The sequence below is a fragment of the Paramacrobiotus metropolitanus genome, unplaced genomic scaffold (genome assembly GCF_019649055.1).
Source record: "Paramacrobiotus metropolitanus isolate TYO unplaced genomic scaffold, Prichtersi_v1.0 Parri_scaffold0000030, whole genome shotgun sequence".
Taxonomy (NCBI): domain Eukaryota; kingdom Metazoa; phylum Tardigrada; class Eutardigrada; order Parachela; family Macrobiotidae; genus Paramacrobiotus; species Paramacrobiotus metropolitanus.
The window spans coordinates 542,227-566,793 of record NW_026570250.1 but is presented as its reverse complement, the minus strand read 5'-3'; the positions used below and the strand labels follow the sequence as shown (position 1 = coordinate 566,793).

At 40.1% G+C, this 24,567-nt stretch overlaps 5 protein-coding genes across 13 annotated transcripts in view; 3 read left to right on the top strand and 2 right to left on the bottom strand.

Moving 5' to 3' along the window:
• The first annotated feature begins 4,977 nt into the window (after nt 1–4,977).
• Nucleotides 4,978–7,479, top strand: LOC129588587 (uncharacterized). 2 transcript variants are annotated; one of them, XM_055482890.1, is made up of 6 exons: nt 4,978–5,136; nt 5,279–5,341; nt 5,421–5,497; nt 5,705–5,751; nt 5,955–6,022; nt 6,963–7,479. In XM_055482890.1, exons 1-6 carry the CDS (start codon nt 5,079–5,081, stop codon nt 7,196–7,198), a joined length of 549 nt encoding a protein of 182 aa, XP_055338865.1. In that variant the 5' UTR covers nt 4,978–5,078; the 3' UTR covers nt 7,199–7,479. The 2 variants fall into 2 exon arrangements, with proteins under 2 accessions (XP_055338865.1, XP_055338866.1); XM_055482891.1 differs by lacking the exon at nt 6,963–7,479 and adding an exon at nt 6,269–6,774.
• Nucleotides 7,468–12,696, bottom strand: LOC129588586 (regulator of nonsense transcripts 1 homolog). The gene is made up of 8 exons (XM_055482889.1): nt 12,247–12,696; nt 11,948–12,061; nt 11,314–11,755; nt 10,044–10,970; nt 9,795–9,908; nt 8,885–9,116; nt 8,509–8,819; nt 7,468–8,231 (listed from the first exon to the last, which is right to left on the bottom strand). The coding sequence occupies exons 1-8, from the start codon at nt 12,264–12,266 to the stop codon at nt 7,866–7,868; spliced, it is 2,526 nt and encodes an 841-aa protein (XP_055338864.1). The 5' UTR covers nt 12,267–12,696; the 3' UTR covers nt 7,468–7,865.
• Nucleotides 12,697–13,739: 1,043 nt separating this feature from the next.
• On the top strand, nt 13,740–21,875 carry LOC129588530 (homeobox protein PKNOX2-like). 7 transcript variants are annotated; one of them, XM_055482788.1, is made up of 10 exons: nt 13,740–13,960; nt 14,391–14,438; nt 14,576–14,668; nt 16,916–17,255; nt 18,086–18,257; nt 18,328–18,615; nt 20,075–20,114; nt 20,240–20,421; nt 20,625–20,701; nt 21,209–21,875. In XM_055482788.1, exons 4-10 carry the CDS (start codon nt 17,119–17,121, stop codon nt 21,489–21,491), a joined length of 1,179 nt encoding a protein of 392 aa, XP_055338763.1. In that variant the 5' UTR covers nt 13,740–13,960; nt 14,391–14,438; nt 14,576–14,668; nt 16,916–17,118; the 3' UTR covers nt 21,492–21,875. The 7 variants fall into 7 exon arrangements, with proteins under 7 accessions (XP_055338763.1, XP_055338764.1, XP_055338761.1 ...); XM_055482789.1 differs by having other exon boundaries at nt 14,391–14,458; XM_055482786.1 differs by lacking the exon at nt 13,740–13,960 and adding an exon at nt 14,008–14,170.
• The window catches only part of LOC129588535 (RNA transcription, translation and transport factor protein-like), an 11,399-nt gene continuing 7,134 nt past the window's right edge, over nt 20,303–24,567 (bottom strand). Inside the window, exon 3 of the mRNA XM_055482799.1 lies at nt 20,303–20,434. The gene's annotated coding sequence lies outside the window, so the exon portion shown is untranslated. The remainder of the gene's footprint in view (nt 20,435–24,567) is intronic.
• LOC129588529 (enhancer of polycomb homolog 2-like) overlaps nt 23,163–24,567 on the top strand; it is a 5,829-nt gene continuing 4,424 nt past the window's right edge. Inside the window, exon 1 of one of the 2 annotated variants that reach the window (XM_055482783.1) lies at nt 23,163–23,585. In XM_055482783.1, coding sequence (XP_055338758.1) covers nt 23,430–23,585 — 156 coding nt within the window. In that variant the 5' untranslated portion in view covers nt 23,163–23,429. The remainder of the gene's footprint in view (nt 23,586–24,567) is intronic. The other variant, XM_055482782.1, reaches the window with a different exon arrangement.

Sequence of the window (24,567 nt, the reverse complement as noted above, 5' to 3'; positions counted from 1 at the left end):
TACTTACAGTACTCGTACCATTAGCCTAATTCTGTGTTTTCAGAGCTGAGCTGTGCTTTGCCGTTTTAAAAGTAAGTAGGTAGCTGGAACTGGCAAGAATCACAGCTTATACGGATGTACAAAAATAACAAAATCAGAAAAGTGTATGAGTATTATAATCTGCAATCAGCATATTTAACCGCTTCTGCAAAACAATTTCAGTCCGTAATGTGTATGTCATAATATTGAAGGAAAGGAAGAAAATATTACGGGATTTGCCATATCGTACACCAGTGTTTCAAATCACCCGATAATTAATAATTTTATATGTAAGTAATGTGGCACAGGAATAGGGCTATATTTACTGAATTAACCAGGAACGATCTGAGATCTCGTGACGGCATATAGCGCTCTTAGTTATTCCCTACACAGCAAGTAAGTACATTCATCTTCGTTGGCCTTTGTCGCAGAAGACAAAGTCTTCCCGTTGCCATCCTTGATCCAACAGTTCTCACGTTTATCGATATAAAAGGCTTAGCGTTTGCAGTTGAACACTTAATGCTACCCCAGCAAATCTGGTCAATAATCTTTTAAGAGTGGCTCGCACTAAGCAGACGGTTCGCGAAGGTTGAGTACTCAGCTGTTATGACCTTTTATGATTTACTTAATTGTATCTATCACAAAACCAACCAAGGATCCGATCGTGCTTTCGGCAGATGAATGCCTAGCTTGCTAATTGTCAAACGGCTGCTAAATGTCACTTCGTATTATGAGATAGGTAAAAAATTAATCCTGCACCAGCATTACCTACATGATAGATTACCATATAGTAGATAGATTGATAGATTACCATATAGTCTCGTGCACCGCAGGCGCACACGATCACCATCACGGATTCAGGAATCGTTAACGCGCCTATATCCGCGTTAACGGTTAGTAAATTAACGCATAGTAAATTATGTAATTTACTTTCAATGGTCTTCAGTATTTAATTTAGTTTAACTCGAATGAGATCACTGTAGGTAGCCTCTTTCCGGCTGCATCGGATTTTAAACCTGGCTGGTCTATGCTAAAATACACTGCGTGGACAATCTCTCGATTGTGTAGCGGCAGCTTCGGTATAAGAAAGAGGGATACTGGGATTCAAAATAATTTCGGATTTGTGTATATAAAAAGAATAATAATAGTAGGGGAAAGAATTTTGTGAGTGCATGAAAAACATGAGAGGTTGTGGGTGTTCCTTTACTACAGTTGAGAACTTGAAAATTGCGCGTTTAGTCAGTAACTTTCCATAGGTTTACACAGTCATTTTGGTAGTAGTAATTTGTGTAGTTAAGAAAGTTGATTGCTTAATGGAGCGAACTATTATTTTTTGCACTGATAGTCTTGGATGTGTAGTAACGGGTGGTTTGTATATGGGATGTAGGCTGGGACGTACATTAAAAGATTGTTGGAGAAAATGTTTGGTTTAATTGGTTTGTTGACTGGATTTTTTTAGTTCGGTGGGTATATTAGAAGTTGAGGAACGTTGTGTTTGAGTTATTATGGATTTGACGAAGCATATGCAGTGAGGAAAATGTTTTTCTTGTTGGTTATTTTCTGATGGCCGGTTTAGAATTTCGGAAGCGTACTGATTCAGGTTGTTGCGTTTTGTTTGGCTTTGGTCTTTTTAGGTTGAGTATAGTTTAGTAAGTTTTCTTTCATAGATAGTTTCTTTCAAGTATTGTTTGTTTTAATAAAATAATGGAAACTGGTTGTGATCGCAAGAAATACATGCGTGAGTATGTGCGTGATTATAGAAAAAAACCGCAAAATGGAAACTGATGGTAATTGTAGCAAGGAAGATAATGAAGTAGTGATGATGTTAGACATGAAAATGTAAAGTTAAAAACTTAAAAAACAAAAATGTAAACTTAACAGGGTCAGCAAAACACAACAATTCAGGACAAAATCGTAAAGTAATGCTTAAGAAAAGATCCAGACAACCATTACACATTACCATACTCCGCAAATGTCGTTTAGCACCATTGCAATATGCTTGACTACCTCGTGTAACCTTTCCAATTTCTGGATATAAAAACTTAGCAACAATTTTATTACCTTAATCTTTCCCTTAACAAAAATTGTCATTTCTCTTTACAAAAACTGTCACTTTTAAGAACATAATTAATCGTCCGTTCTACCTGATCCCGTTTATTAAGGTTTAGAGCTCGAAAACGTATGAGCAATCTTTTTGAAACCTATTTTCTGCACTTAAAAGACGCAATTTAAAATATTTTTCAGGTGAAATACTATAAGGCCGATCATCAGTTAAACCACCATAACCAAACGGAAGTAGATTAGGATACGCTTTTTCTTCTAATCCAGTTTGTGATTTCCAGTCCCAGATTAAATTTGAAATCAAAAAACACGTTATTAGAAATCAAAAAATCAAGCGCCTTATAGACAATATTAAAATCAACAGAATAAATGATTTTTCGACTACAATTATCAAAATCGTTTTTTTTAGCCTGACGTACAGCTAATAAACAATCTGTAGCCGGACGTGGTAGCAAACATTCGAAATTTTCACTAGGATCACTGGTTACATGAAATAATTGCCCTACACATTTTGTTAAGCTATTTTTCAAATGAAATATTGTCAAAAAAGGCTGTACTAAACGCACTGCCTGGACTTCCATGTAACCAAGATTATTTAACCAATTTTCTCTACCAATATCTAAACAATTCCGCCGTAATTCGTAAACACAAAAATCAAAATTTTTATGCTTATGTAAAGTCATACATCCTGCACATAGTCTAGCATCAGCTTTTAAATCACTATTTAACATTCCTGAATTATCACCAATCAAATCAGATGCAACTAAAATATTGCAAGAATCGCACGGCAGATAAGCAACCATGACCTTTCTCCAATAGTTTTTTCCAAACATATCAGAAAACGCACCACCTTTAGTATTCCGATTACGTTTTTGTTTTTTAAATTTCACATTCTCATATGTACCATCATCACCACTTCCCACATTATCTTCCCTGCTACAATTACCATCAGTTTCTATTTTGCGTTTCTTTCTATAATCACGCATATACTCACGCATGTATTTCTTACGATCACAACCACCTTCCATTATTTTATTAAAAAAAGAATTGTTAAACGAAAACAATGTATGAAAGAAAACTTAACCAAAAAAGACTTACCAAAGCCAAACAAAAGACAGCAACCTGAACCAGTAAGTATCCACAAATCCACACCGGCCACCAAAAAATAACCAAAAAGAAAAATATTTTGCTCACTCCATATGTTTCGTCCACTCCATAATAACTCCAACACAAGATTCCTTAACTTCTTATATACCCACCGAACTCAAAAAATCCAGTCAACAATCCAATTAAACTATACGTTTTCTCGAACAATCTTTTGATGTACCTACCAACCTACTTCCCATATACAAACCACCTGTTCCTACACAACCAAGACTATCAAAGCAAAACATAATAGTCTGCTCCATTAAGCAATCAACTTTCTAGAAATTTCTTGAATTTTCCACAATAATCCATCACCATCTACAACCCGCAACACACTCCACTTCCTGTAACACTTCACTAAACACTCAAATACGAACAACCAGAAAGTCGAATATATTTATACCATACTACAGTAAAACTCCCACTACCTTCACCCTGATTCAATGTAGACCCTTTCTTCCCTACATTGGATTAGTACACCCTTTCTTCATTATCACTTTTCGTCAAACATATCACCTTTAATATAATTTACTAAACTAATAAATTCCTTATTCAGCACTTTATATTCCTACCCCTTATAATCTCCACATACAATATGCTCTTGCAATGTACTCCTACATTATGTAGGGCATATTGCAATGTCCCATATGTAGACACATTGCAATGTACATATGTAGCACATTGCAGAGCATATTGATTACGTTTGTTTGAATACTACAATTCCGTTTTTCTCCTCAAAGAACCGATGCAATGTGCTCCTACATAATATAGGAGCACATAATGTAAACTAAAAAAGATGCCGAGCTAACAACGCCATCTACAACTTTCACGCATCGTTACTCGACTCATGTCACATGACTCGTGTCACATGACTGTTAGGCCCCACCGCTTCCTTCAACCGGCCGGACCCTTCCGTACTCTACGGGCGCTAAAAATTTCTTCTGTTTACACACGGATATCGCAGACCGAAAACCGAAACTACAGTTTCATATATGCTACGACTGATTCTAGTCGTATACCGCATATAAGAACCTGTCACGGTTCAAATGAACCTGCCGCAAAAGAAAAAGCATCGAGATCAATGTAAAAGAGAACCAAAGCCCTAAGCATTAAATCAACACACCCAACGTCAACAGCAGCGTTAAGAAACAGCATACAATAAGTAATTTATCGTTAGAAAAGACCAGCAGTGTATATATAATACGCCTTTAAAAGAGTCCAGAGAACGTAACTCCATGATCTGATGCTTGATTCATTCCAGCAGCTATCAAAACTCGCAATATAATTTTTATACAGCTTTCGAGATGTTTTTTGATGATCGATATTAATTATTATTGAAGTCCATTAGCGTATACCTTTATAACAAATGAATTATTATTATTATAGCCTTTTAAACTCTAAAGTCTGTACATTACAGTTCATGCAAATTCCCTACGCGCAGATAATGGCCAGATTTGCATATCTGGACGTGCCGGAATAGCTGAGTGCAAGGCTGCAGCATATCGCTATATCGTAAAGGTCACAGCAAATAATATTCTGGGTACAAAGCTTTGTTTTGTGAAACACTTCCGCATTGTGCATGTCCTTGGCCCAACGATAAACCCGATAACGCTGTTTGCCGAGCCGCAATGCTGTTGTTACGCTGTTCTTCGTGTTATCTGTCGATAGCAAAGACAGCAACATTGACAATGGGGAATAAATTATTTACTCCAATAATTACCGTTTATGTGAACTGTGTGGACCCAGTAGCGAGGCGTATAAAAAGGCGAATGTTAATTATCTGACACCTGCATACGCATTGTCACGCAACACACCGCACAGAGCAATTTTTATTCTACCATACGAATATCAAAATGGCCAAATTTCTTATTTGCTGCGCAGTTCTGTGCGCGCTGGTTGGTGCCATAGTCGGTGAGCGAAGCGCATATATGTTAAGTTTCTTTTGTAAAACTATAAAACTATTTTACAGTGCAGACATATAGTTATTTAAAACAATCATCACTGTTGCACCATAACAATCAATCATTTTTTGTATCTGTGTAAATTTATGTAGCTTTGAAAGCTGCCCCTGCTGCTGTGAGCAACCGAGCTGGCCCGGTCTACCTTGGATACAATGGTAAAAATTTATGCATCGTCGAATCAAACTGAGTTTTTATACTTTTCTTCTATAATAATTGCTTTGTTTTTGCTTTTAGCTACTTTCTGCCGTGGTCTTAACTTCACCACATATGTCCCACGCGGAAACTGCAGTGCTTTCTACCAGTGCCAGGGCGTAAGTACAATAATATCAAGTACCATAATCATAATTCTTCGCATACTTCTATAGATATGATTGTGTACATGATTATGTCTTCGCATACTATGTATGTATCTGCACAGCGTACTCATGCCGCTATGCTATGCATAGAAGTATTTATGTTTTGTTGATTTACGAACCGGGATATAAGTACTTAATGCAAAGGTGTTGTTTGTTTTTTAGAATAATTTATGGCTGAACTACTGCCAATATCCTCTGCAATACAACCAGTATGTATCATATTTTAATGAACTATGACCATCGTACAAAGAATGTTTAAAAATTTTTAGTCCCAAATTATGGTGACACTTCTAGTTTCATTAATTACTGCATGGTGTCAGTGGTAGTTTTGCCATGTTTTTTATTTAACGTTATTGTTATTCTTGGTTTTAAATTTAGCAGGATATTCCAGATTAAGATTGTGTTTTTGCAGTTTGAACGGCTATTGCGACCACCCGTGGAATGTCCGCTGCAACCGAACATCTCGTGCTGCAAATAAAGGTTAGCACCGTTATTTTTAGCTATTACTCGTAGTTTAGACGTCTCTTAACCTGACCGTAAGCTATACACGACTATAATTATCAAACGACGATCATTTAAAAAAATATCGATTAGTGTTAGTGCGGCTCAAAAATGCACAGTTCCATTCCTGTCACGCCATTTTACGCATTCTCAGTATACCCATTTTCCGAAAAAATGAAACGTCCACCCTGTAATGTTGCATCGGCCGTTTTTTTGCTGTTGCAGTGGCAACAAGCCGTAGCAACAGTCTTCCCAAACCGGCTGGTCCGCCCGGCCTGAACCAGTGCCCTTTCTTGGTTAACTGCTTTATAGCGCCGTGCTCCATGGCGAAGTGCGAGGGCGTCCCGCAGGCGCGCTGTTTCGATGATTACTGCGGTGGATGTCATGCTCGCTGGTTTGTGAACAATGCTGCTGTTGGGTGGTGGGAAGTGACCCGTCAGTGCAGAGCAAAATAAACTAATGATAAGCAATTTTGCCATCTTGCAAACCGACACATTTTTGCCGATATATTGTCTTTTTCAACCTTATTCGTCATTCTGAACACATCTAGCTGTTTCGGTCATGTGTTCTTTTCTATAATTTCTTTTGTGAATGCAATGCGCTGCAACTGCGAAACTACCCGGCAATGCTATTACATGCTACTGAGCACATTATCACAAGTCTCGCAACAGAGATTCATTAATTTTTATCCAATCAATACTCGGTATTTGCAATAAAGTGGCAGGAAGCGGCCGTTTGTGTAGTGTTGTAACTTGTAGTTAACCTACTGGTAACCCTTTCTATGGTAGTGGTTCATGCACGCAGACAATTAACCGCTGATTCCGCTATATCGACAACTACAGCTAGTTAAAGGTCATGCAGTTATATGTACTGTAGTCTTATAAGTATTCATCCGTACATTTTTTTCGCTTATACACAGTGCAATCAGTATCGGACTCGAAAATCCTGTATCCACCGGTAAATCAATGCGGTGCCCATGAAACCGTGGCGTGCTTTGTGGATCCTTGCCAGTTCGCAAAATGTGGCAACATTCCCGAAGCCAGATGTTTCAGTGACTATTGTCGTGGATGTAATGCTCGCTTCTTCAAGATCAATGTGTGGCAGGAACATGCGACCGTGCCACTTTACGAAGAAGTCACTAGCCGCTGCTTGTAAGCGTTTCATGTATTACAGAAATACCAACTATAATGAACTATTCGACGGAAATAACTTAATTGATGGTGTGTAACACCGGCAAGCATCAAATGCCGATGCAAATCTAATCGTAAATACAAACAATATCACTTTGTGGTAATGATACGTACTTACATCCATTAACGTGTTCGTTATCATCAGCAAAACAATGCTCATAGTTTGGTTATGTTTTGATCCAACGATAAGCAAGACGACTACAAGCAGTGCAAAGTGAATTCCCAAAATAGTAACATTGAAATTTATTGATCTGAATTGCCAGAATTCGGAGCTTTAAGTACAGTAAATTGCTCACGAATCAAAATTACCGTTAGAAAGACAGAAATGCAAGTTGCAATAATAATACAGAGCAGTGAAAGAATCTTCCTTAGCAGCACAAGAATGCACTAAACCACAAGCAAAATGTTAACAAAACAGATGAGCAAGATTACAAAACTTTTAGAAACTTACTTTCACCTAACTAGTAACCGAAGCGTGAAGTTTAAAATAGGCATATCTGAATAACTAACGAGAAGGCAAGCGATCAAATAAATTACAAGAACAAACCGAACAAACCCAAAACCAAATAAACAGCAAAATAAGGAACTGCAAAGAATATCAATGTGCTTTATTTAATTTTTGTGCGGGCAGATTAGTAAGTATCCTGACAGAATTGGCAAGTCCCGGTAGTATCACCACATCTAATTGGCAGCTGCAACACCGAATCCAAGTTGCCTCGCGGAGGTGCAGCCGATCGACGGTGCAGTGCAGATTTACGGAAATATTCCAAATACTTCGGCCAGTTATCGCAAACCTTCTTATTGGAAAAGACACTGTAATCGCCAACGGCAATCAACCAACATTTGGCGCGCGACATGGACACATTCAGACGGTGTGGATCATCCACGAATCCCGCGCGTTGTTGAAATGTTCCGGAGCCACCCGAGCGAACACATGAAAGAATTATAACGTCTTTCTCGCGTCCCTGAAATCCATCGATGCTGTTGATCTCGATTTTCTGAAACAAACATAAAAGCGTACACATTCATTAACAGCCAGCTTAAAGATAATAGTAATAAGCCGGATCATAAAACACAAGTCGCGCATGATGATAAAATAAATTCCAAACAAACACCGCTTCGGATACATAATACGAAGAACACCACACACAGTTTCGTTGGCCTTAAAGGTGCCGTAACTAAAAACGAGTCTTCAAAAAAGAAGTCAGTATCAGTACCATTAAGAAACAAAGGCAATTTTTGGTAGTGAGATATGGAAGGTTTTTTGTTGCTTACATCAACATTATTATCGCGAGCTAATTCCGGGTGGCGTCGCATTTCCTCCAGAAGAATCCGTGTCTGTCCGCGGTAGAACGTCACAATGCCAATCTGCTCCGGCTTCAGCTGCGGCCCAAACATGGAAGACTTGCCTTTAGCCAAGAGGTTTGCCACGATACGAGTAACGATGTGAGCTTCCTTGTTGTTCAAATAGGAATCTCCACCGGCGGAAAGCTCGTCGTTATGCCACACATCCACAAATAACAACGGATGCGCGCCGTTATCATTTAGACCGCTCACGTATTCCAACCGGGGTAATTTTCTGTCAGCTGTAACAACCGTTCACATAAATTCTTACCCACAGAACATTCCCACTATTTCACGACTGACTGACCATTGCTGGCACTGTGTTCCAACAAGCCACGATAGGAAATATCAGAAATCATCTTCCCAATTTCGGAGTGCATGCGGTATTGTTCCCTTAACATGATCTGACCGTCACTACCCGGCTGAAATTGCGGATAGGACGAGAGTCGCGCAAACAGGGATGTTCCCAGAGAAGTACGCTCCAGACACTGATATTTCACCACAGGTCCCAGTTGCTGACCATCACCAACCAGGACAAGCTGCAATACAACAAAATGGCATCAAAACGAATGACATCTTCAGGAACTAACAAACCAATGGCACTCGCAGTCAAAACTGTATAGCAACAAGATGAGCATGGATGAATATTGGCTTACGACTATTTAAAATTACGTCGTATCTTCATGTGTTGGATTGTGTTGCAAAGTCAGAATGGCAAAGCCAGACAGCTACTTATTCAGGATGGTTGCCTGCGGTGAGAATCGTGGAGTATTGACCTTTTACCCCTAAAGTTTTTTGATTCATGGCACAGCTGCTAAGCTTCTGCTTTTTCTACTAAATTCTACTGAATCTAAAAAGCTACGGTAGTGGCTTATCAGTGGGCGAAGTGATTTGTTAAGTGTTCCTCAGCCAGGGGAGCACAAGAAACGCAGAGGCGAAGCCAAAGCTTTTTCTTGTTCAAATTTATCATGCCTGTGGCAACAGAGCTGCCCATCTTAGCCCTATGGCATCCATGGTAACAAGCTTTTAAGTGACCACTGGGCCTACCGCGATCGCAAAGACGAAAGGTCAAGAGCCTAAGAACATTCCCCGCACTGGGAGGATTCTTGTGCAATTTAAAGCAGAAAAATCGATTGAGTAGAAGCGGAGATCACGCGTTACAATCAAGAGAGTCCGAAGGTCTGCAAGAGATGTTTAGTATTCATATAACAAAGCACCTGGTTACATCCTTTCGTAATGGGAATTAACGAGTCCGGTTCCAGAGCCTGGTTGCATTCGTCGATGAGAACATACGGAAATTTGCGATTTTGCAGAACATCCATCGCGGCACTCTGAAAAAAATCAAAAGCATACACTAGAATAACCGAAGAAAAGCAGATACGTTCGGATAAAAATTAAAGCTGCAACAGGACGACGTGCAACAAATTTAAATTCACTCGTCGGTGGCTGTCAGATTCGTGACTCACATTGCAGGTCACACAAATGATATCCGCGTCGCGCACGCACTGCAACTCCCAGTTTCGATACTTGCCGTGAGATACACGTTTCCCTGGGGGAAAACCCTTCAAACCTCGGACAGTGAATTGCGAAACACCCGGCACTCCTTTGTACACTTTTGACCGAGCCAGTAATCGGACAATTTTCGTCCCTTCCGGCACGCGGCGGGCAATGGCTAGTAACAATTGATCTGTGGCATGATTACTTGGCGCGCAGCACAAAATCTGCTCGCCCTTCTGCAAAAACCGGTAAAAGTTGAATATGACAAGCGCAGCCGTTTCGGTCTTTCCGGTCCCCGGTGGGCCTTGAATAAGCGTCAGACGGTTAGTCAAAGCCAATTCAGCGGCATGAATTTGCCATTGATTCGGATACGGATCTCCAAATACTTCGATTTCGTCTTCGTGGCATCGGTTTGGTTGCCCGGGCTGATTTAACAGCAAATGACGCAGCGGGGCCTGCAGTGCAGCAGCACTTGGGAAAAGCTTCAGCGCACGCTTCATTCGCTTCGAAGGAACGCCGTAATAAGCAATCTTTAGTGCCACCGGAACTCCAAACTGCTGCAGTCGATTCTTCTCTCCTCGCGCGGGATCGATATCCAAAATGTTTCCCCAATGATCCTCGGACACATGGGCGATAAACCCCAGCATCACGGCACCCGCATCGTTCAGCAGATTTATCGGACATCCGTTAGACAACAGATCTCTGTATATTCCGAACGGCACTTTGATCTTGAACTGAGTATAAACGGACTGTAAAATCTCCGCGACATGCAATGGCGGAAGATTGAGGACGAGTGCGCCCTCGATGTCGTCCAAAGTCTGCACCAAATGTGTAAAGTGATTGACATAATTCACCTGCGAAGTAGGCACTCGAGACGATCCACTTAAAACGCTTTTCTGTGAAACCAAAACAAAATTAGTAGACAAAACAAAATTAAATTCAAATCAAAATAAAATTAGTTAATTATCGAAGTGAAGTGGTTAGTTGCTATTGAAAGCGTTCTTTAGTTACATTTTTTGTCTAGTTAAACATCGATGAATCGGGAGTTTCTGGTGATGTAGCTTTGGTCCTAGTACAGCTAATACTCAAATAGCTACCAAAGCGTATTAAACAATATAAGTAGTTACTTAATACACATGATCTGCTATCAAAATAAAATTTAAGTTTACTACATATACTAGAAACCTGATTTTTTATCATACTGCAATTATCATTTCGCATCGGTCGGTGATACCATACCCTCCATTCCTGAAAATGTGCCTTCTTGCGCTTCTTTTTGCCAAACAGAAGATTGTACTCCTCCAGCAGCCGACAAAATCCAACATCCCATTTCTCGCCGGAATCCAGCCCCCATGGAGTTTGAGCAGAGGAGTGCGCTACGATTTCATCCCACGGACACAGTGCCGGGTTAATGGCCGCAAACGTTTTACCCTTAGACGATACCAGGGGATTCCACAAATGGCGATTAATCAAGTTCTCCGCACCGGCATGCGATCGGCAGACAATCCCCAGTCCACCTGGAACGGAGCGATCCCCAACCGCTCCCAGTTCGAAGATATTGTCTTGTTGGCAATTCGGTCGTGCACAGCATTTCTGAATATCCCACGCCGGTCCAGATACAGTCGGTCCGTAAAAGAGGAACGACACATGCTTAACATGCGATGCATGCTGTACAGCGTGACTAAAAGTAACAGAAAAAAATTAAAAAATAACAAAACTGCTTAATTATCGTACGATCGTATAGTTATTCAGCTCAACTGAATACAGCGTCAACGCACACTGCGATATATGATCAAAATACGTAGTGCAGAAATTCTATCGTGCAAATCGAAATTCCATCGTGCAAATCAAATCAAAGTAGCAAAATCTTAACCTTCTGCTCGCTTTTCCTGTAACTTGCAGAGGCCCATAAAAGGTTCCATTGCAGAAGTATCGCAAGCAATCCACGCAGCGCACAAGTCCCTCGGGTTTGTTGTACGAACAATAACTGCAAGGCAAAGAACATTGGCACAATAAAATCACTCAGGAAATTCATTCTCACACCAAGAACATCTTCCATTTCATAGAGATTAAAACGTCAGACTCCAGCTGGACAGCAGCTGGTTAAATGAAGGTACAGTGTAAAGACGAAATGACACACCAACAGCCGTGCAGCGTCAGTCTGTGACTTACTCGCATTTTGGTCCGTTCATTTTGAGTGAACAAAAATCTTTCGTGATCCAGAATGAGTAAATCTTACGATGTAACAAGCGCGACCTCCAAGCTCCGGTACGAAAATTCTGGTGCAAAATGAAAATCGAATCACAACTGTTAATTGCACACGTAATTCACAATCAAACAAGTGTGAACAGTAGCATCCAGCCTGTCTGTCAGCCGGTTTCTACTTTCTTGACTGCCAGGTTGCCGATGCTTTGCGCCCGTACTTCTGATCATGAGCTGTGGCGGTCTGGTTCGATAACATAAACATGTGTTTACACTGCAAGAATTGAGATAAACAAAATTAAATATGATTACTGCTTGCAACTAGAAGATAATATATAGATAGGGATCATCGGATGTGAAAGATAAAAAGGGAGTGGATAATTTAATCAAAAATATTTAGGTCAATGGTCGATAGCACAACAATCTAATGTGGGCCCACTGGCCAGGTGCCAAGGCATCGGGATTTTTGTCTTCCGGCTTTTAGTTTAACGCTAAGTCATAGCTGCCGCCCGTGGTGGTTACAGGCAAGGACTTGAAAAACGAGATAAAAGCAATTAAAGCCTTTTAACATACTTTTAGGTTTTAATTTTCGAAGTGGCTATTTTGCCGCAGTGTTTGCGGCCAAATAGCCACTTGGCTAATTTGCCGCACTAGGGTGGGCAAATAACCTGTTGGCTATTCTACCACACACTGCGTTAAAATAGCTGCTCAGCTATTTTGCCGCACTATAGTCGGCAAAATAGTCAGTTGGCTATTTTGCCACACCATCATTGCAGCCTGTCTCGCCGCGCACTTTCAACGCGCTCTGTACGGTAAAGTGCCGGAAGTTCAACTGAGGAGCAGGCGACAATGGCTCTTATTACTCCTACACGTCACGCCAGGAAGGTGGGCTCGGAATTTACTTCCTTTGGGCAGATATGCCGAACATGGCCGGAAACGGCCCCATGCCATCACAAAAAGAAACAAAAGCAAGAAAAAAAAAATTTTTACTCAGCAAGTGACACAAGTTAGTGGTGAACATTTCCCAATTTATACCATTTCACATACACATAACTATAATAGAGAGACCACTAAAATGGGGGCGTGTCGTGTGTCGTAATACCCGGATTCCTTGTCCCTCTGAATCCATTCCGTCTCGTCTATGCTAACGTAACTTGCGGTATAACCCAAAATACTTTTTACTTGCATGAATATCCAAACTCGTAGCGTAACTCGCACGTTGATTACACTATCTTTAAGAGACAGCAAATCCAAAAAATTGCTTGCACTAGTTGTTAGCCTCTGATGTCGAGGGAACCGATGTCGAGGTCTTATAGCGTTTAGTCTGCTTTATACACGTTTATATCAGTGCTTAGCCATTGTCTAGACTGTGCCAGTGCATGGGTCTAATAATGCTGCAATTCTGAGTTGTGTTGTATCATATGCCTTCTGTAGCGGAGTTTGGTAATGTGCGTGTGTTGTGTTCGGCCAATGTTTAAATTCCCATGCTGTGTATGCAAAACACAGCAGGTTAATGGGTTACCTGCTACCGAGATGAAACTATTAAACTATTAAACCAAAAACTAGTGCGGGCAGTTTAAGGGAATGTGTGGCAGAGTTCCCCTTATTACCGAGTGTCCCTTATTATAATTCCTATTCCCGTCCATAGTGCGGCAAAATAGCTAACGAGCTGTTTTAACGCAGTGTACGGTAAAATAGCCAACTGGCTATTCCGGCGCAGTGTGCGGCAAAATAGCCTGAGGGCTATTCAGACCCCTATTGTTATACTGCGGCAAAATAGCCTTAGCCTTTAATTTTTGTTTGAAAACATAATTACAGTAAAATCAATACGGCATTATCGTATTATTATAGTTATACTATTTAATTGCAAATCTTCGTGTTATTCCTCCAGTCGGTACGAGAATGAATAATTGTTTAATGATTGTAACAGATTGTTGTTGAATGTTAGGGGTTGTGATACTGTAATTAAACGTGATTATTCACTTTTTTCTGTTCTTATAATCCTTATCATCTTGTGATCTTATTCTCTTATTGCATGACTTCATATGGAATTACTGGGACTGGTGTCTAGATCTTCTGCTTTTATCCTGAATTTACAAAAACGTCTGTTATAGAACTGCCATGGCTGTTGCAACTTGGGGTCCCTGAGGATGCGCTAAGCAGTAAGCCCTGGAACACACTGGTACACTACACTATGACTACAGCATGATTTTTGCAACAAGCACCGTATTTGTACTCATACCAGTATGTACTGATTTAAAATTGCAACCGCGAAAGAATCGCGTATTGCACATTTCAGGGTTTTGTGAAGGAAGTGATTTGACAGGCCGCGGATGTGCTTTTTGATGCGCGTGAATTACTGGATCATGGTTGGGCAAGTCAAGTTCAGGAGGTGAGACCAAGAAGCTCGTAAGAAACCAGCTTCCGGTTTTATTTATCGCAATAACTGCTGATATGGAAAGCCAAAAGCCAAAGTTGCAAACCTTTACGGCTGTGATTGCCTTATTTGTGAATCCACTGTAATTAGAAACATCGCGTTGATGGTGGAAATTAACTGCAAGCTGTGGCTATTGATTTGTTGCAGATATTGTTTCTACATTCGTATGGAATTATCACATAATGCTTTGTACCATGTGAGGGAATAGTTGTTAACTTGAAATTGCATGCTGACACTTTTTGCGTTTTTACTAATTTAAAAGACCAGCGAACTGTGAGACGAAACCACATAGCACGAGAACTAGAAATTTTGTAAATTTTTGTTACCTGTTAGCATAGTTCTATCTGAGATTATTGTACGTAAATACGTGTTATCAGGTTGTGCTCAGGGATTTATCTCGTGTGTTTTATGCTGTATCTGAAAAATTTCTGTTTACATATAAATGGTAAAAATAGTAAGGCAACCAAGAGTTATAATTTTATTCAATTTCCAGTTTTCGACAGTTGACGGGATAGGGTTGAGATGAACATTTTTTTCAGTTTAGTGTGTTGGTAGTATTAGACAAATGCGATACCGGTTAAAAAACAATAAGTACAGATATAAAAAAACCGAAGCAACGGAAACTTCGAAATGTGGTTTCTGGCTTTTGTTATTTGAGATTTCTTAATTTATAACTGGTTTTAGTGTTTATTAATTTGATACTTGCTACAAATTTTTATGCGTCCTTTTACTCTACATAATTTTCACGAGCGCGAGTTGCTTGATCTGTTTGAAATACACCAAATGCCGCAATTATGAACTGTGAAGTAGCCCGCTGTTTTTATCCGTTTTGAAAAGCTTTTACGGGCATACATTTGTATGTTGGACTGCCATATTTTACAAAGTGATGAATTTTGCTATTACTCTGTATACTCGAGATACCGAATAACGACATGGCAGTCCCGGTTGTTTTGTTTACAGCAAACTAGTTTCGTCGTGTGCAAATGTTGTTCAGCGACTACACGCTAATTTCAGTTTTCTGAAAGACAGCTAATACGTCAGTACAGAAAGAAAAGAAAATAAAGGTTTGGACATAGTGTTGAAAAAATGTGCATATATTGTTGTAATGTCGATTTAGAGTTGAATAAATTTTTTGCCCTAGGCTATGGCTTGATCGAATGAGTTCACCGTTATAGTGGTTATGCCAGAATAAGAAATCTTTGCGAAGCCATAAAACTTGTTGCTTCTTATCAATCTTCGTGTGCATTCAGTTGTGTGCGTGTATAGAAGTTAGTTACTTTTTACGTTGGAGGTTTGGATTGAGTAGGTAGTCACTCATCCGTCCATCAGTAATTAATAAAGAACTATTTTTCAAAAACATCAACCTCACCCGACTTGACTTTCTCTGCGTTTGATTTGACAATGACAGCTGGCGTAAATTAGCAGTTGCTTTACTTTTTCGTGTTACACTGGTAATCGGAGGCTGTCATTTCATATTTCATCCATGTCGCATTCACAACGACATCTTGCATATGCCAATAATACTGGATATTATCCCGGTAGCGTTCCGGTGTATAATTCTGCCCGTTTTCCAGCGCTTACGCAGCCGCCGCCTAATGCAGGCGTGATTTATCCTCCTTGTGCTGAACCTGAGGATAGATATAATGCACCCGGTACCAGTAGTAAGACCGTGTAAAGTTTTTAGGTGTTCGCAGCTGTCTGATTGATATCTTCTGTAGTTGTGTGAAAAAATTAAAGGCTGGTATAGTGATTTGTGAAACCTGTCGGTAACCGGTTAAATCACAATGCACAGGCTGTATTCATAATTTCACCCATCTTTAACGAGTGTGCGAAAGTATGCAATCCATCTAATAGCACGTCGAGTTTACTGCGGAATTAATTTTTCTCGACGGGCCACTCGGAAGGTGAACTTTCGTGCAAAGTACGATTTTATATGCTAAAATGAGTTGCTAAATGTTCGCTTAAAGTATTTACGTACAGTACTATTGCATCTTTTTTTATCAGCATGATGTTTTTCCAGCTATTTTTCGTATTGCTTGTTCCTATATTATTATCCCCGTGCAGTGTTTTTTAGTTTATAATATCTATCAGGCAGTATTATATTTGACAGTATTGTATTAATTTTGACTGTTTTTGATAGTTAATTCCAGTATGTGCCTTCTTTAAATGCTTGCTGATCTTTTTGTTGGTTTGCAATTTTAGGGCATATCGTGTATCCTTATCCGTGGACGGTTTACCAGTATGGCGTCCCACCTCAACCGGCGCAGCCCGCAGTGTCGCCCGTTGATTCCCAACCTCCCTCTGCGCCACCGACACCCGGCATTATCCGTTATCAGCGCTACGCTGCTTCATCGCCGCGGAGCAGCGTGGCCCCTCCTGTTCAGCAGTATCCCCCGTCTGTGCACATGCCATTCCCGTCTTCCATACAGCCGCACGAGAGCGGCGCTCAACGTACCGGTTCTGTGATAAATGGCCTCACGCCGTCCCCCGTGGAAAGTGTTGCCGAAGGGTCACTCAAAGACCAATGCGAAGCAATATTCCGGTATGATCATATGGTGCTGTTGTCTGTATGTGCAGAATTACCGTTGAATTTTGTCGGCGCTGATCGATACTTTCGCCCAGGGGCTGTGTAGGAAAATAGAAAAATTTCGCTCGTTTAAAAAACTGGTAATTTGTTTTGCTGGAGCCTTTTAAGTGATTAGCGGTGGATTGACCTGTATGTGAGCATTGTTCGAGCTTGATGGCTCTTTTTAATGACGGAAATTCTTTACCGCTTTGGAAAATGTATCCGTTCAGGGACCGGAATGCTAGCGCGGGGGTCTGTTAACTGCGTGAAAGATAAGATCTTCAAGGTGGCAAATAATGCTCAAACACAAAAGTGATCAACGCAACTACACAAGTGAACGAAATGCGAACGAAATTTGGGAAGTGGGTTCTTAGTTCTTTTTTTGCCTCCAGACAGTTACTGTAGGTAAACAATATGCTGGTTTCCAAGCAGTGCTGTGTCTCTCTAATTAATTTGCGGAAAAGTTTTAACAGTATCTTGTTATGCGTTTAATTGTGAGATTTATCAGACTAATATAATATTTAAGCACTTACTTTGTACGTCGCTTTCGTGATTTAATATAAGTTTAGTATGATTTTACTCCTACTTCAAGTATATTGTTTCCATACTTGGATAAGCTTACAGAATTAAAACTACCCTCGTAAGTTTGGATACATTAGAAGTTGGTGACCTTTAAAACCGACGGCCGACCTACCGAGTATTAAGAGAATCGGTTTAACCAGCATATAATTATGTTATAGGCTCTCTAGATTCTGTTAGACTTATGACAACAAAAGTTTTTGTTCACTGGGTTTTTTTTGGTTCAGACATCCGTTATTCCCGCTTATGCGGCTGCTGATCGAGAAACTGGAAGAAGCCACTCTGACATCTGTAACTCCATCTCGCGAAGCGATCAACAGTGAATTGGAAGGTTTGGTTCGGAAAATTCAACAAAATCACTCCTCTGTCAACACCGGCAGTCCGGATATCGATGATTTAGTGAGTGACGTGCCCCGTATAGAGTGTAAAATTTTGTGCAAATTAGGTGAAATGTCTTTTTGGTTTGCAGATGACTCAGGGCGTTAATGTACTCCGTTTGCATTTATTCGAGTTGGAAAAAGTAAATGAACTATGCCGGGACTTTTGTAATCGCTACACTGACTGCCTTCGTCGAAACCTCCACACTGATCAGATACTGCGCGGTGATGGCATGGATTCGGATAATTCCAATGGCAGTTTTCCTCCTCCGAATGTGGAGAGTATCCATTGTGCCAATTTCCCCGTGACATCGAATTCCGCGCCTCGACCATACGAAGTGGTCACTCCGCCGCAAGGAATGGTGCCGCATTCCATGACGGTAAGCGACTTACCTTCTTCTGTAAAATTATTCTGCTTATTTACTTCGAAGTATCCCCGTCATTTTGTTATTACAAATTTTTTTGCAAGACCGTTTTCAGCAGATGGATGCAATAAAGTTTGATAATCAAGGCAGCAAAATTGTTAGACTGACTTTTTGGTTTGATTAAAATTTATGGTAATGAACATCTACAGGTCCGTTTGCACTGACAGTTGAAGGTTTTGTTTATTGGCAGTCGTAATTGGATTCCTCGGTAGAGTAACGAATTCCATTATGATTAGTTATATTGATTTTTATACTTGCCTATGCCCGATGGATATGAATGACCGAAAACATTATGAAGTTCGTCTTGGTAAGCGGGCAAGTCAATGCTATTCGGCGACCGAAATCTTGCGTCTTGCTAAAGTTAATTGCAGTATTTCATTAATGAATGCGACGGTCTTCTTTTGGTAATGGTTTAATTAGGATAATTTTTGCTCTTTCTATGAGCTTGTTATTTTTTTTCTTCGTGAAAGGAACTCGGATGCTTTGAGTCACTTAGGCGATGGTGATGAATCGGTTTCTAATTGAGGTTAAAGTCGATATTACTCGGCGTGGTGCCATTAATCAAAAAGCGTTTCCGATTCCTGTTCGGCAAGTCAATCCACGAGCCGAAGTAGCAGCACATTATGTATTGGTTTATTGTGGATTTTCTTAGGTTTCTTCTTAGATTTTACTACAATTTACTGTTGCTGATTGGCTGGTTTGCTTGCAGTGGTTAGTTAATTTACACGATTTTCATACTTATACTCGAATTTCTATCTATAAAATTTTATGACACAAGTAATTCTTGTTGGCCGTGGTATGAGATGCTAAAATGCTTTATAATTAGTGGGTTGTGATTGGCATTTCCTAATTCATCGATCCGCCTTGCTTGTTATCTGAGGAGGATGTAGAGTTGTCACAGACAGCTAGGTAGAATCTACAACGATACATTCTGTGTACAAATACAAATACAGTCCACGCCTGCCAGTGACAGTTACGAGGAGATGCTTCTTGTTTTTTTTGTCAAATGTTAATTGCATGTATTACTAATTATTCTAACATTCTTTCGCAGTGATTTTTATTTGTTGCTGACAAATAAGTATCGTCTTCTTTGATGAAATGTTGATTGATAATTAGCGCTGCTTTTGTATGGTCCAGTACTCGTATTATTAAAATTTCCATTACTAGTACTAGTATTGCCGATTGTAATTTGTACGATACTGTACTTTTTCTTGCTTGCGCATGAAATCCTGCACCGTTGCATTATGATGTTGGAATGATGTTGAAAATTAATTGGACTTAAATTAATTGGCGCATTTTTGTTTGTTTTACATACAGAACTATTCCTAGGTATTAGTTTTGTTGCAGGTTTATGTTCAAATTCAGTTTGTTTTTTATATAAATATTTTGTCGCCACATCTTGTCTGTTTTCTAGAGTCCACCGGTGCCTGCAGAGTCTTCAGTATATCGTAATGGTAAGCATGTCCAGTGGCGTAAAACTGTATGACAGTGAAATACGAGTATAAATTGGATTTTGATTTTGTAATTAAATTTTATGTTGCAAAACTTTTTTTACCAACATGGTTGGCGTTCTTTGTAGATCAGTATCTCGGTAATGCAGCGATGTCCCCTGTTAGCGGTCACTCGCATTATGATGAGGGAAGAATGGATCATGATCCCGATGACCCATCGAGTCCCAAAGGAAGCCGTTCGAATCGGCGAGGAGTCTTGCCCAAGGATGCAATCAACATCATGAAAACGTGGCTCTTTCAGCATATTGTGGTGGGTATTTGACCTGATACAATGAAGAGTGTCATTAATGTGGCAGATTTTGTACAGCCGACAATCTATTAAGCGGAAGAAGCGTTTAATTGGTTATAATTGGTCTGAGTTCGTTATTATCGCTCCGTACACGGTTAAAAGCAGCTGCAGATGTTGTTTTTACTGAAGCTGACAAAGAAATACGCAGTGACTATGTTTTGCAGCACCCTTATCCAACGGAAGACGAAAAGCGGGTTTTGGCACTGCAAACGCAGCTGTCTCTGCTGCAGGTTAATAACTGGTAAGATCGAATGTGACGAGTGATTAATCAGTCACACTGTCGTGGAGTAATTTGTCGCTGGATAGAAGCTTCTAGTTCTGATAATCTGATTGCATTTTTATAGTCGATGGGTAGCAGAAGTCCAATGAATTCATAACATGAAAAAATATCGTTTACTCCGCATACCGCTCGGATAATTCAGTTAAAATTTACATCATCTGTAATTTTGCAGTGTGCTGCGACTTGCTGTTCATTTACTATTTTGACTACACAAGTTCACAACACAATACTATCTTATTTACTATTCTGGTAGGGAGATTCTTATTGTTAATTAATCGTAGTGATTAGTGTGTTTGTACGGTTGTTAAGCGAAAATTTGCTTGAGTGATTAAATATCCGTATTGTTTAACTGTATCGCGCAATAAGTATTCGGATGTATATTATTTTTATCATGACTTTAATAATGCCGGATTAGGATAGGATTTATCCAGTATTGGTTTTGCTGACGGTATGAATTTTATTGGATAGGTTTATCAATGCCCGACGGCGCATTCTTCAGCCAATGTTGGACTCTTCGAATCCGGTAGGGCATCGGCCTAAAAAGGGCATGCAGTCACGCCCTGTTGATCCGTTTTGGTCAGAATCAGCTGCTCAGGCGCACTCATCGTCCGCCACCTCGGAGAACGGATCCGGTGCGGAATACCGCGACACGGACACGGGCAATGGAAGTGACGACGACGCCAGGGACGACGAGAGCGATGACGACAAGTTTTCGCACGAATTACAACAGCGTCGCTCGCAAGCTTCGTAGACATTGCTAGACAGTAATCATTTCGGTGATATTTTTTGAACATGACATCTTTATCAGCTCAAATTGTGATAAATCTATTTTTACTAACTCTTTCTTGTTGACGGTACGTTTGTTAATTGTTGAGTTCTTATTTGTCGGGTTAGGTAGTGGCTTATATACTCTTTGTTGGCTTTCTTTTATGTGGTTGACGATCGCAATGGGCAGCTTTTTACAGAGATTAATTGCATACTAACAATATTGTTTAGTATTGTTTGTGATGGTGCACAATTTGTAGTTTGCCAGTTTTTTTTGTCATGGTTAATTTGCCATAGAGCGCGTTACCCAAACGTACTCTGTAGTTCTTGATAATACTGATTTAAAATTTGCAGTTTTTGCTGCATGGTGCATATAGCATCACTTCAGCCACAGCATTCTGAGTCTTTTGGCAACGGAAAACAAATAAACATACAAATAAATATACATGTATCCTGCAACACAGTATAGTGCATGCACAGATAAGGAATAATTTTTTTTATTTTTTAATTTTAATCATATAAACAAAACCACAGCAAAGCTGCCATGAAAAACAACATCGGGTACAAATTATTCCCGATCAGCCAATCTAAAAGCTAAAAAGATAAGGAATAATACTCTACCGGCAATGCCTGTTGAGCCAGAAGTGTAAAGGGTGACATCCGGTCCACATGGGAGTGGTCAGTGGTTGACTGTCGTTCCAGTTTCTCACTTGCTATCCCGCTTATCCACCAGTGACCACTGACCAGTCCATGCCCGTGTGGTCACTTCTTTTGTGCGCCGGTTTTTACATAAGTAAGTATGTAAGTACGTTGGTTAATTAAGTTCCAACTGTCTAATTCAATCCCCTGTACGGAGATACGCACTGCTGAATCACAGGTTATTAATTTTTTTATTAGAGTGCTGCGCTGACTTAATCCATGCTTGTCGGCCTTAATCCGGTCAAAATCCCATATTTAATCCGTAAACACAATGCTTGATAATACTGGTAATTGATTATTTAAAATTATGAGACTCGTTACGTACCTACACGTTTCTTCCTTGCTCGTAGACTCGTAGTATTGGTTTTATTAAAGAATTTCCGATAACAGATTTTGCGAAGTTCTTAAAACATGAAAAATGGGAAGACAGCGAGCCACAAAGCGCATCAAACATTGCATCATTTGTCTGCATCTGTAAACAAAGGCGGTCGAATAGTACTGTTTTGTATTTACTGGAATTTCGTTCAACTTCCTTCCTCAATTTCGTTTAACTACTTCCGGCTTCCAACCCATTCTCGTATCTACTGATCTATCATGTTCATACAGTAATAAGTACTACCACAGTATAGCAAGTAAGCGCTAAAGCAAGTAAATTCAAAATATAAGTAAGTATATAAAATTACATTACTCTCGTTAACGTGTTTGTACTGCTGCAGTACTCATAAGTCAATGGCGGACTTCGCTACACAAATGGCTACTGTTTCCGCCCGCCGAAAGGCTGAGTTCTATGATATCATGATTAAATAACACCGTAGCGCCTTAGCACCATGCCTTCAGGATGTGATCGTTCACGAGGCAATCTGACGTCATCTTTCCAAGCAGCAATGTGGGTGCAAACGCGCCATGCTAACTTGCTGGCTGTCTTTTCCAATTTACGAAATGAAATGAAACGCACTCGCCCTAACACAGAGCATCGCAGTGCGACGTGGCATTTACGCATAGCAGAACCTCATATTTTTGCAGCAGAGGGCCTGTTATCATATTGCTGCCTTTTTCCAGCAACATGAATGATTTGGTTTTGTTATTTTTTGTTTTTGTAATTCTTTCAAACACCTCAACTTTTACTCAAAATGAGCTAAATTGAAAACCGTGAAACTTTTTCTCGGCCTGCGTGCCGCAGTTTTTCTCATCTTAGGGCAACCGTCGCCATCCAACTGTCCCAAAAATGAGCAAAAATATGCGCACCAGAAACTTGGATCCCAGTAAGCCGATGGTGATCTACGATGCCCAGAAGGATGAACTACCGGATAGAATTGACAATTCTGGGATTGTCAGGACAGCCAGTAGTTTGCCCACTGGAATGGAGAAGGAAGAAGAGCTGGTACGTAGTCTTCTGGTTCTTCGTTATGACGGTTCTTCGAGGTCTTCGCGCTGCTGTACAACTGCTTGTTGAGTGCGTTGTGATTGGTCTGTTACGCCCACTGGCGCAGGTTCACGAATACGCATTTAGTTTCCTGATTGTCGCTTGATGTGTTCAGGTTTAGGTTATTTTCGATTCGCTTCTGCTTGATTTGAATACAGCATACCAGCGGTAGTATAACTATAGGCACGCACTGGTGACTGACGACATACGGATACCGTACAAAACTTTAAAACACCATACGGTAGCTTTCGGCTGTCCGTTTACAAACAATTACAGTAACAAGTTTTATGAAAATATAAAACGTGAAGTTTAATGAATCGACAATGGCATCGAACGTAGCGACACACTGCAAAGTTCAACCGTTTAAACCACTGCTGAAGATTTAAAATCCCTCTTTTGTGCCGCCTCACCGGCACCGGCACTGATTGTGCATAGTACGTGCCGGAAGTGGTACTTCAAACAGTTAGGTTATTATTAATTTAGTAAGTTTTACAGTTTATCTATCTCGTACCTACCTCGCAAAAAATGAGCTTCAAGAAAACAAGTTACAAATTAAATTCTGGAAATAATTTTTTTGTACCGCATGTTGCCCATGATAGTTTTTTTTGTTTGTTTAATTATGGGATTGCTTAAATAAGATAGAATCGATAATTTTCGAAAAACAAAAATGGTTTCTAGTGGTAGTACATTTCAGTTACCTGTTTCTTGAGCTAATTGCTGTGCCTACAATTTACAAATACGCTAAGTTAAATGGCCATAGGGCTGTCGCATTCACTGTAGGGCCGGGGCGTAGGTCAAGACCGTAAAGTTACGTAATAAACTTGACTGCTTCCGGCTATTTCCGGTCGGATTAAGCTACCGAACCGGAATACTAATACTTTCCTCTGTTTTTCTAAAGTGAGAATTATTAGACAAAACTAAAAAGCCCTAATTATCACTG

Bases quoted from the DNA above. Each gene is read 5' to 3' on its own strand.
- LOC129588586 (XM_055482889.1), bottom strand. From the start codon at position 12,266: ATGAACGGACCAAAATGCGA. The intron at 12,062-12,246 runs GTAAGTCACAGA...TTTGCCTTGCAG, and splicing joins ATGAACGGACCAAAATGCGA to TTATTGTTCGTACAACAAAC. The intron at 11,756-11,947 runs GTTAAGATTTTG...TGTTACTTTTAG, and splicing joins ACAGGAAAAGCGAGCAGAAG to TCACGCTGTACAGCATGCAT.
- LOC129588587 (XM_055482890.1), top strand. From the start codon at position 5,079: ATGGCCAAATTTCTTATTTGCTGCGCAGTTCTGTGCGCGCTGGTTGGT. The intron at 5,137-5,278 runs GTGAGCGAAGCG...AAATTTATGTAG, and splicing joins GCTGGTTGGTGCCATAGTCG to CTTTGAAAGCTGCCCCTGCT. The intron at 5,752-5,954 runs GTATGTATCATA...GTGTTTTTGCAG, and splicing joins TATCCTCTGCAATACAACCA to TTTGAACGGCTATTGCGACC.
- LOC129588530 (XM_055482784.1), top strand. From the start codon at position 16,197: ATGTCGCATTCACAACGACATCTTGCATATGCCAATAATACTGGATAT. The intron at 18,258-18,327 runs GTGAGTGACGTG...TTTGGTTTGCAG, and splicing joins GTCCGGATATCGATGATTTA to ATGACTCAGGGCGTTAATGT. The intron at 20,702-21,208 runs GTAAGATCGAAT...TTTATTGGATAG, and splicing joins CTGCTGCAGGTTAATAACTG to GTTTATCAATGCCCGACGGC.